The 12,259-nt window shown below is 37.4% G+C and overlaps 1 protein-coding gene across 13 annotated transcripts in view; it reads left to right on the top strand.

The window, feature by feature from the left end:
- Positions 1-12,259, top strand: part of dmd (dystrophin) — a 348,302-nt gene that overhangs the window by 135,664 nt on the left and 200,379 nt on the right. For 11 of the 13 annotated variants that reach the window (XR_003937328.1, XM_030154571.1, XM_030154565.1 and 8 more), the window contains 3 exons: positions 27-155; positions 380-388; positions 4,745-4,934. Coding sequence is in view for 12 of the 13 variants with exons in the window: in XM_030154571.1 (XP_030010431.1) it covers positions 27-155; positions 380-388; positions 4,745-4,934 (328 nt within the window). In the remaining variant the exon portion in view is untranslated. The remainder of the gene's footprint in view (positions 1-26; positions 156-379; positions 389-4,744; positions 4,935-12,259) is intronic. The other 2 variants (XM_030154578.1, XM_030154505.1) reach the window with 1 other exon arrangement.

Raw genomic sequence — 12,259 nt, 5'->3', positions numbered from 1 at the left:
TGTGTGTGTGTGTGTGTGCCCTGCAGGTCCTGGCCTTCTACAGCTTGTTTGAACAATGTGAGCAGGCCGTGGACAGCAGTGAAAACTGGCTCAAAGTGCAGGCGCCTCCAGCCTCCGAACCAGAGCCGCTCAAAGTCCAACTGGACCGATGCCGGGTAAGTGAAGCAATGTGTGTTCAGACGTTCTCCTCCGTGATCCATCATTATTCCTTAAGGCCCTTTCTTTTACTCTCACCCCCTCCCATGTCTCTGTCAATATTTGATGTGTTTTACTATTATATCTTCCTGTTTTATATATATATACTGCATATATCTTTTTTGTATACCTATATATATCTTTGTTTGTTTGACTTCTCTTTCCATGCATCTGTTTGTCACAGCATGTTTATGTAAGTATTTTTTTGTTATTCCATCATTCATTACAATCCCCACTAAATGCTCTTTGAACACAGTGACACCAACAAAAAAACAAACAACACAAAAATGTTTTTTATTGTAACATTGGAGGGACTAGAGAGATCCATTATGCAAATATTTATAGAGCAGCATTGCGGTTCCTCCATAAGTACTTTTTCTTTTGGACATTTGATCATTTGGGTTGTGAAACAGCCAGCAGTGCTTCCTTTTATGCTGTGTGTGTAACTAGCAACATCACATCTTGGAATAAAAGCTGTAGCTCCTGGACAGTGCAGTCCTTGAGAAGCACAAAGAGTATAGATAAACCTACAAAGCTGGATTTAAAGAGTGAGAGTGACTCAAAAAGATCAGCCCAGGTGAGTTGGGGGATGTAGATGGTAGGAGGGTTAATATGTACTGAATCATCCTGAAGTGAAGACTTTGAAATATAGTTCTCTGTTATCCCCAGTAACACATGTGAAGTTAACTCTCTACCCTAAAGCTGAGATACACTTCTTATTTATGAATAATGTTAAAAAACACAAGCATTTATTACCTCCACAGAATATATTTTCATAAGCTGACAGTTGGTGCCTTGATTTGCCGCTGGGAAGGTTGTTTTAAAAGTTTCTGTAAATATTTTATTTTCTCTCAAGTCTTTCCTGTTTAATATAGAAACTCAAGTGAAAATGCGTGGGTGAACTTGTGAGGCAAACCTTGTTTGTATGTATTTGCAGAGGTTTCCACGGTATCTACGGAGCCTCTGAACATCCAAATGGGTCATAGCTGATGACCATGAAAAGATGACAAACTGTATTTTGCACCAATATTTTACATGTTTTGATAGGATTAGTGGATCAACAGTTATTAAACAGTTTAGATCAGTAGATGTTTTTTTTGGTCACTGGTGAATGTTTGGGTCTTTATGGGTTAATCTAAGTTCCAGTGTTTCTTGTTAATTTTGGTTTTAGAGAGTATTGTCAGGTAGCAAATACGCCTCAAAGTTCATTAAACCTTCAGTAATCTGAAATCAGTTTGATGTATCTCAGCCAAGTTCAGACCTGAGTTTTATGACCACATGGGAAAAGATGGATCAGTTTTACAGCATTATATTGAGTATGTTTTTTCTTAGTTTCTTAGTTTTTTTTCCACCTACTATCTCTTAATCAGATTAGTGAAATCCTTGATCAATAGTGTTTTCTCTATTTATAGGTTGTTTGGGGATGATGTTACAATGCAAACTAGAGATGATGGGGAGATGAGTAATTTTCTCCCCAGAAAACAGTGTCAAATACCTCTGGTTTGACTTGTTTAGGATCACTCTAGTCAGTAATATCCCAAAACCCCTGGAAGGTTTTTATGAAGTAACAATAGTTGCATTATTGAGGGAGAAAATTCAAGAAATAGAACCTAAGAACAATGACTTGGGAGCCTTTCTTTTATCTTTATTTTGTACATTTCAATTGTGTATACAATTGTAGTTTAACACTCAGATTTATTAGTGATAACCATAATTTACTTTAATTGCTGTAGTGGTGGGTTTTAGAGGTCATTCGATTCATTGTTATATTGCTACATGCATGTAGTTTTTAAGAGTATATTCACAAAATCTCCAACTTGGAATTAAAAATGGGGCATTCTTTGCAACTCAAATTTACAGCCCGATTGTCAACTTAGCAGACTTATGAATAAATAATGTTCTCTTTAGCAGTTCTGTAACCCTTGAATTATTATAATAATAATTATTATTGTTGTTGTTGTTGTTGTTGTTGCTGCTGTTATTATTATTATTATTAGTAGTAGTAGTAGTAGTAGTAGTAGTAGTAGTTACTTTAGTGCCTCATTAGCAGGAAAACTTTCAGTTTGAGAAACAGCTCCTCTTCACCACATAAGAGTCATATGGAACATATGATGTGATGGTGGTAGTTTCCTCTGTGAGATTGTCTAAACCAGTGTTTGTCAAACTGTGGGATGGGCCTCCCATGGAAGGCGTGAAGGGTTGCCGGGGGGGACATGGGATCTCTCCTGGGTGTTTTTTTTTTCTTCAGGTTAGAACATGTAGCAGGTGGAACTAATATTTTAGCGTTGGAGCACCTTGGACTCATTTTAGGTTCAGAGAATGGACAAGGATTGGACTCTTAAAGAAAAATGTGCAATGCTTCTGTTTTTGCATAGGTTGTACAGTTTGCACTTTAATGTTCTGAGATGTGTAATGTAAACAGGCTCATTGCAGCCACTGATATTGTTAAAATGTTCATCTTTGATACCAAAATTTGTTTGTTGTTCTAAAAAAAGTAACTTTATTGTTGTAGTTGTAAGATAATAAGAGATTGCGCATTTCTTATTTTTATTTGAAAAAAATACTGTCTCAGGGAGCAGTCTTGTTGAGTTTATTTGTATTGTTCAAGCAAAAATCTAAGTGATTTTTAATTTGCACAACAAATTATTCAAGGAAAAGCTAAAAGTATTGTTATGATATTGATGTTTCTTTCAGTAGAAGTTATAATTGCACCACTGTTGCAATGTTGTTGGTGTTGAGGGGGGGCTGGAGATTTTTCATCCTCCAAAGGGGGGTCCCGAGAGAAAAAGATTGAGATCCACTGGTCTAAACTGACATAGTCCACACTGTCCTCTATCTTATTCATTCTGCTGCTTACGTCTTGCACTCCACCTGAATTTTGCACATCACCAGAATCACGTTGCTGCAAACAGCCTATTAGACTTGCCACCAACTCCTCTTGAAAAGATGGAGAATTTTTTGACCCTCCCATTTTTCATGTTTTTTGCTGTTTCATCAACTCTAGAAATGCAACTGTAGCAAGAACTTCCCTATCACTGTCCTCATTCATATTTTAAGATGCTGCAAATTATCGCCAGCTACAAAAAACCCATGTAGTTGGAAAGGAAGTAGAGAGCTGGCGGTGAAAACAGGTCATCTAGTCTTTATGAACTGGTACCGTATGACAGAGCAGCACATTGCACGTAGTTTTCAGCCTGTCCTCTTTGAACAGGGTTTAAGGGTCTGGATGTAAGTAAATTATATTCAGCTATGCAACTCATTATTTTAATCACAATCACCCACCTTTTCAGGCTATTACTGCTCATACTTTATCTACAGTTGAGCTCCTACTAACATTTAATTTTGTCCTCAACTTTAGAGAATAGAATAGACTAGACTAGACTAGAATAGACTAGAATAGAATAGAATAGAATAGAATAGAATAGAATAGAATAGAATAGAATATTGTTTTATTGTCATTGTGCTACTCCAGTCAACACAACAATATTAACAGAACACCAGTACTACAGAAATAACAATAGAGCAAATATAAAAATACAAAAACTAAACATAAGATAAGATAAGAAAATAGAATGTAGAATTTTACAATTTTAACATAAGAATAGAGTGAAGTAGAATAAAAGTGTATGTATGTAGTATGAAAATGTGTAAATAATGTAAACATACATGTGCCAAACATGAGTCACATGTTCCATAATTGGTTATTGCGCATTACAGTGAGGTATGGTGTGTGTTTACAGTCCGCAGGGCCCAGGGAAAGAAGCATTTGTGGTTAGGTGAGCTGGCTTTAAGGCTAGGTGTGTGTGTGTGTGTGTGTGTGTGTGTGTGTGTGTGTGTGTGTGTGTGTGTGTGTGTGTGTGTGTGTGTGTGCGTGTGTGTGTGTGTGTGGATTAAGACACTTTCCGTAACACACACTGACTTTTTGAGTGAAGATAAAACTACTGGATTTCTTTTAAATGCTCCTGGTATGGTTAGCCAATTCTATGCATAAAATAATATTGTTCAAGCAAACTTAAAGTCATGTGAATAAATCTCTAATAGTTAGACTAATATTAGACTTGTAATGGAATCTACTGCATTAACACTGTGTAGTTAAAACTTTCTTGTATGACCACATGTTATGTAAGTGGAGCAAAAAGACCTCAGTCTCATAACTTTATGCGGCTGATCTCTCAGATTGTTCTTGCTCTCTCTCTGTTCATTTTGATGTTCTAGAGGAATAATGGCACAGCTATATCTTGCTTTTTGCTGAGCTGGTCCAATTTCTTGCTTGGCTTCCTATTCATTAACAGTATGAACTGTATTTAAACATTTCTGTAAAATATAACTGATTAAGCACATGACAAATGGAGTGGAACTTTGAAAATGAAAACACAATACTTTTCAACAGTTTTTATCATACTATCCATATGGGACACATTGTTATTCATTTATTTATTTTATCGAAACCTCCTCTGCAGCAGATGCATTGTGGTTGACTGACAACAGGATACTCCAAGCCTCTTTACCTAGATCATTTGACTCCCTTTTCCCCTCTTGATGCTGACAGGAGGAAGTGGCTCGCCTGGCTTCCCTGCAGCCCCAGGTGGACCTGCTGGAGAAGAGGCTGAAGGAGCTGAAGGAGGGGAAAGAGGCGGAGGAGGACCCGTCCTTCCTGGACGCTGACATCAACGCTTTCAAAGAGCATTATGAGCAAGTCCTGGAGGATCTGAGGGCCAGAGAGAGGCAGTTACAGCTCGGTGAGACCAGAGGGATGCTGAATCACAGCAAAATCACAAACACTTTAATCCTAATCCAAGCCACTCATTTAGTGCAGAACACCTTGTGAGACGTGGTGTTATTTTTGTGCCTAAAACATGTGTCTGGATGTCACAGATTGGTGGTAGGTGCTCATAACCTCTTTATCTTCAAGTAAAATACATGACATTTATAGCTGCATGTATCAAATATGTACTGTGGTATCTCACTTTATAGATGGGAGTGATGAAGTTGACATGATGCTGGATAATTTGGCTCATTTTTAACTTCCTCCGTAATCTATTTATTTTCGTCTGTTTTGTTTTTTGAGGATTACATTGCACGACTTCCTATAATTGCTCCGAAAGTGTGAACCATGCAAAAATAATGTTCATGTTCAGCGTGACCCTAACCAAGTACATCTCTTTACCTTGGACCAAAGTCCAGCTGTGTAGCGCAGAAAATGTTATCAAATAGAACGAGTGGTGCCAGGCACAACATACCCTGCCTCTTGAATATATTTTGCCCATTATAAGTAAATGGGAAGATTTTAGAAATTCAGAAAAAAATGTGAACTTTGACCTACTGTTCCCATAATGTAATGAGATCTATTCTGGGTCACTGGCAATCTATAAACCAAATTTAGTGTGAATTCAACCAATAGTGTTGCTGCTAGAGAGTTAACAAACAAGCAAACCGAACCCAAAGCTATACCCCTTGCCTTCCCTTCAGGGGGTGGCGAAAAAATCTGTATGTCTGGTCCAAATGAAGGTGTGTAGGTGTCCAAAGTCTTCTATCCACCACAGAAAAACATATATGAAGGGAATTTTGTAGGCAGTTAACCAGATCTTTGGATCTTTGAATGGTAAATGACAGCAAATTTATAAATCTAACAGATGTGGAAAAAAATAAGTTGTAGTCATGACTTATTAAAAGTTCCCTGGATAATCTCTAAAAGCATTTTATCACCCAAGAGTCTCTTGTACACTGTCATGCAGCCACATTCCAGTGTAATTTCATCCCCACTTGGAGCCTAACTAAACCCACTGCAATGTTTGGAGGAGTGCTAAAAAGTTGACAAGGGACTGAGAGGGGGAGACGTGGGAGTGTGAGACAGGAGTTATTCATTGATATCCCCAGGGCAGAGAAAAATTGAGAGCGACACAGAATCACAAGACACTGATGCCAAGATATATGAGGGACAGAAAGGCTTGGTTTTCCTTCATGTACTGACTAAAATGCTTATTAACTGCCTACAAAAACTGATATACCTGATTATTACTATCACAATATTTTACACTGACATGCTTTTATAAATCCACGATTTTACCTTACTGTACAGGTATTACTTAAGAGCCTTAACATGTGTCTTGAGATCAAACTGACAAAACCAAATAGGATGATCAAGCCAGCGACTCTGGGCCGAATCTATTAAAGGTTTGCGTGTATTAAAATGTATGCAAACTCATTGCACACACAAAGAAATGTACAAACTGATTTACTAACAGTGCACACTAAGGGTTGCATCTTTCAAAGGTGCAAAATAGTGCATCTGCATCCAGTTAGTACATTTGTGACAATGAATATGCAATATGGGGCGTTTACACGCAATTGTACATGTGCTGGGAGGAGAAAATGTTAAAATATTAATTTAGCACACTCAAAGTGATTTATGAAACCCGAAAGCACTTTTGCTCACAGAAACTGCGTCTATATTTAACAAATCTCAAAGGGAGGTGCAAACGGTTTGTATGTGTAATTGTGCACACACATGGCTACGGTTATTGTTGCAAGAAGGAAACATCGAAATGAAACGAGATACAGAGAATGCATTTTTCACCCTCGTGTGAACATTTTTGGAATGAGTGAAGAAAAAATTATTGAGACATATGCACCACACACACACACACACACACACACACACACACACACACACACACACACTTTACATGACTCTTTTCCACTTGATCTGACAATTGTGATTAAAAATACACACCAACATTAGGCTACAGTGTGACAAAATTATGTGCGTCTGACAGTCCATTCAACAACCCCCACAGCCCCCCCACCTCTAAAATGAAAAATAAGGGAATGAATGAATCATGCAATACCTTCTATGACAAAACTCCTCCAACATTACATTTTCTGGCATCTGGATCATTTCAGCGCACTGTTAAGATTAGTGCTGGTGTATCCCAGAGCAGTTTTTCCAGCATATTGTCTCTAGTAGCACACACAAAATCCTCACTTAAATAGGGCGGTCTCCAAGACTTTGCACCTGTTCAGTCTTTGTAAATCACCTGCAAATCGCGGTTCAACCCCACACGCAAAATTCTAGATTGTGCACGCAAATTAGTACATGCAAATTGGGACCTCAGTAGATCCGGCCCTCTGTGAGGTAAAATTTTAATTTTTCTCAGAGGAATGTGGTGACTTGAAGAAAGCGATATCACTTCTTCAGAAACCTCTGAAGGAAAGTGAGTATGTTTTATATTTAAGTCTGAAGAGGAGGCACAGAGGCAAAGGTTCAGGATGATTCATAAAAGGAAGTGGTGTATTAAGACTTTTAGTAAACATTAACACCAGCATTGATGGATGTAATCACAATAGAGTCATAATATTTTAGTATGAAATACATCTTTACAATTGTCTCATAATTAATTGACTTAGAGAAACAAATAAGGGAACTCCAGAGAAATAAGAGAACTCCAGATGCAGCAAACATTCTAATTCTTCCAAATCTGCTCTTACCCAGGTGTGATAAAATAAATGATGAATCCATTTATCATAAATTGGAGATGCATGGCTGATTGTTTATTAGCATAGGTAACGCCCTGTGAACACAATATAAGAGCAGGTGTGCAAATACTTTGGCTCGTGCCCAAGAATTGGAAAGATGCCACCAAAAAAGGCTGAAATTAAAAGAAAATGTTGTGACGTGAAAACAGAAGAAACAACCACCAAGCCAAGCGTTCAAGTGGAGGTGTCATAAGGAGATGGATTTGTTTATTTATTAACCTTTATTTAACCAGGAAAAATCCCACTGAGATTGAGAACCTGTTTTACAATGGAGTCCTGGCTAAGATAGGCAGCAGCAAATACAGCACACAGTTACAAGATTATAGAGTTAAAACACATAGAACAGACACATTTGACAATAAATAGTCAGTAAAAATAACATTTCTAAGCAGATTAAGAAAAAGAAGTGCAAGTTATGGAATCTGCCTCAAGAACTCTCAGTTTGGACTTAAAAGCATTCAAAGAAATGAACTCACTCTCCAGTCTTTCTGCAGCTGATTCCATGTATAAGGTGCAGAGTAAATAAAGCCCTTTGACCCAGTTCTGTACGGGCAAATGTAACAGAAAGCAATGGATGATCATTTATACGGAGAGAATAAATATAAGAATTTCTATTCACACTTAGAAGATCTACTGCGTCAATATTTCCCACGTCTCAAAAGGAGGTGCAAATGGGTTGGATGCATAATTGCGCACACATGGAAGTGGTTAGGAGACATCAAAATGATGAAACGAGATGAAGAGAACGCATTTTTCACCCTCGTGTGAACATTTTTGGAGTGATGGAAGAAAAAATAATTGAGACGTATGAGTCCCCCCCCCGTGCACACACACACTCACACATTCATCACCTGATGATTGTGGTTAAAAATACACACTGACATACAGTGTAACAAAATTGTAATTTGCGCAAGCAATCTTTATAAATCACCTGCAAACCGCGGTTCAGCCCCACACGCAAAATTCTAGATTGCGCTAGCAAATTAGCACACGCAAAGTGGGATCTTGGTAGATCCGGCCCTTAATGTACAAATGTAGACAGGCAAGAGGCCTGTAGTATTGCCTTATATATAAACGTGTACCAATGGCTGATCCTTCTGGTGACCAGACCAGGACATCCAACCCAAGAGCACAACTCACTGTGGTGAGTCAGTGCTTTACAGTTGGTAATAAACCTCAGAGAAGCATCATGGTAAACTGTCAACCATAAGAAGACATTGAGCAAAAGCATTCATGTATAAAACGTCTCCATAATCCAACACAGAAAAAAAAAAAAAGTTGCAGTAACAAGACGCTTTTTTTGCATTAAAAGAAAAACTTGTTTCGAAAATTTAAAAAAAACTTAGCTTTAGCCTCAGGTTCTTCACAAGGTTTTCCACATGTGGCTTGAAAGTGATTATAGGGCAGCTGTGGCTCAGTTGGTAGAGCAGGTCGTCCAATGACCAAAGGGTCGGTGGTTCGAATCCTGGCTCTGACTGTCCACGTGTCGAAGTGTCCTTGGGCAAGACACTGAACTCTAAATTGCTCACAGTAGGGTCAGGCAGCACCCAGCCACCTGCAGGTGTATGAGTGTGTATATGAGGAATTGTGAAGCGCTTTGGGCACCACAAAGGTGTAGCAAATGCGCTATATAAGTTCAGTCCGTTTATTATTATTATAACTCTAAAACATGTAAACATCTTATACAATATTAATGTTTTTCTTATTCATTAACAATTTAAAGATAAAATGTTTATTTTGTTTGAACAAAAATGAGTGGAAATCTGTGTGTATTTCTCTGTCTATTTGAGGGAGTATTGGTTCCATTTTTTATGTGTTTCGTCACTGAATACTGAACTGTCCCAGTTTCTCAAAACCTTAGATATGAGTTTGGTTTTTTTTGTTTTTTTTGCAAACTTACCCAGGCCTGTGCAGGATTTTGGTTTTAGCTCTTTGGAGAATATCAGTGCTCAGTTTCTCACTGTTAAAAGTCAGCCGTGACAGCCTGCTATAGCCCACACACTGTATCAGACAGATTTGGAGTGACAAATGTCTCACCCACAACAACCATCAGGATATGCAGTGCATATACAGTTTTGGTTATTTAAAAAGCAAAACGAATGCCTTGAGATCATGTAAACACATCGGTAACCGACAGCAAAGTGTGGGTTAGACACAGGGATGAATAACTCCACTGTTTCCATATGATGTGCTGCCAGATTACCACCACAAAGATTTTGTTTATTTTATACAATACAGCTCGGTGTGTGTGTGTGTGTGTGTGTGTGTGTGTGTGTGTGTGTGTGTGTGTGTGTGTGTGTAATAAGGGGTGGTTTGTTAAGTCAGTTTGCCTGGAAATATCCTGGTACTATACTGTGCTATCATTATTATTTCATTTCACTGGCTGAAAAACAAGTCAAAGTTGAAGAAAACACCATTAATTATTAGACATGCACTGAGTATGACCAGGTCTTTTCAGAATTACACAAAAGCAGTGATTGCATGGTGGGTGCACAGTGTGACTGCCATTGAACTGGATGGACCAACTTTAGTAAACTGAACACCTTGTTTACATGGCTTTGAGTCTGTTTGCAAAGGTTTCTGTTTGGATTGAATTTTATCCTTATAAAATACATATATTACACAAAATTGGCTTTGGGACTTCAGCTTATTGATGCCAGTGTCACTATTGGTTCTTATCCGTTTAATCATTTATGGAGTTCACAGTGTGGGGAAAAAGCAAGCCAACACAGTTTTTCATTGTCAATTCAACTGTTTTACCTTTTTTTTTTTTACAATAGAATAGAATAGAATAGAATAGAATAGTCTTTATTGTCATTGTGCTACTCCAGTCAATGCAGCAATATTAACACAACACCAGTACTACAGAAATAAGAACAGAGCAAATATAAAAATACAAAAACTAAAAATAAGATTAGATAAGAAAATAGAATGTAGATTTTTACAATTTTAACATAAGAATAGAGCTAAGTAGAATAAAAGATAAAAAAAATGGACAAAATATGAGTGGACACAAATTTACAGTATTCACAGTATGTGACGGTGTGTATATCAATGAATGATATTAACAATATTTACAGTATGTATTGTCCATGAACACAGTTATGTATATCTATGAACCAAGTCTTTATAAAAATAGTCAAAGTCAAGAAGTCAAAGTCAGCTTTATTGTCAGTTTTTGCTAAATGTGCATTGCATACAGAAAACTGAAATGACAAGACTCCAAGGCCCAACGGTGCAAAGTGAACATGGTAGAAAAAAAATAAAAATTAAAAAATGTGCATTTATATTTTGATAAATGTTGAATAAATATTGCAGTTATTACAGAACAGAAGATTATTGCACAACTTATTGCACATGTTATGGTCTGAGTAAGCATATAGAGAAGAAATAAAGTCAAAAAAATAAAAAATAAAGGCCTGTCTCTGGCTACAGTAAATAAGAGGAATTGGTAAACTCACATGGTTCTGATGGACTAGACCATTTGGAATCAGGTTTTCATGCCCATCCTGTTGTAATCCATCTGAGATTTTAACTTATCCCTTAACATGAACATTAATTTAATTAAAGCCTTTAATTAGAATATAACTTTTCTGAAAGGTACCAAGTGGTTTTACTTACAAAGATAGTTCTAGTCTGTCAGAAATATAACAGGAAAAGTTTTGTTTGAGCAGCTTGTTGTTTGGACTCTTTGGTCATCAACTATCGACGCGTTCAATAATCCTTATATGTTTTAAGGTCTTCAACAAAAAAAGAAAGAAACAACAGACTTCTTCTAGTGATATGTTTGGATTAGGAGTTTTCACAGTTGTTGAAGTGTAACTCTACCCCACATTTTTTGTTGAACTCTATGATGCATGTCTCTGTAAACAGGTGATCAGTTTCTGAAAGTCCAGTGTGGATGTAAGACAGGTGTAGTTCAGGGACATCTGGGTGAAGAAGGTGGCTCTGAAAGGGTTAACTTAAGTTTTTGTTTTGGTTTTATCACATGAGAAACACCCGCATTGAGAGAAAAAAACAAAAAAAACAAAAACAATATATTTTAGAATATTTTCTCCAATTTCTGTCTTATCCTACAGTTTTTGTGTGTGTGTGTTTTGTTTGTTTTTTTCTCACAGGGAGCAGAAACCCTGAAGTCTCTTAAACTGAACAGTGGCCTTACAAAAAGAGCAGTTCTGCATTCTGCGTTGTGTGTAGATTTGGACAAACAAACAACAAATACAAATAAATTAACCAAATGAGGCAAAATCCATACCACCATATGAGTCTGGTGGTTCCGATTAGAGCAGTAAACAAACATCTTAGTCCTCATAAGGGTCGCAGGGAAGCCTAAGTCTAATCTGGCTACCAATGGGTGAGGGTGGGGTACATCCTGTGCCAGTTCATCACAGCCAAATAAAGGCCTCCATAAAAGTTGACATGGCCTTAAAGCTTTTGGAGTTCATCAACAAAAAGTGCAATTAGCAGCCTGTGGTGTTATGCAATTGTGGGTTTTAAAATATTATTCCAGACACAAACCAACAAACAG

The sequence above is a fragment of the Sphaeramia orbicularis genome, chromosome 2 (assembly GCF_902148855.1).
Source record: "Sphaeramia orbicularis chromosome 2, fSphaOr1.1, whole genome shotgun sequence".
Lineage (NCBI taxonomy): Eukaryota > Metazoa > Chordata > Actinopteri > Kurtiformes > Apogonidae > Sphaeramia > Sphaeramia orbicularis.
This window is presented reverse-complemented; position numbering and strand designations above follow the sequence as displayed.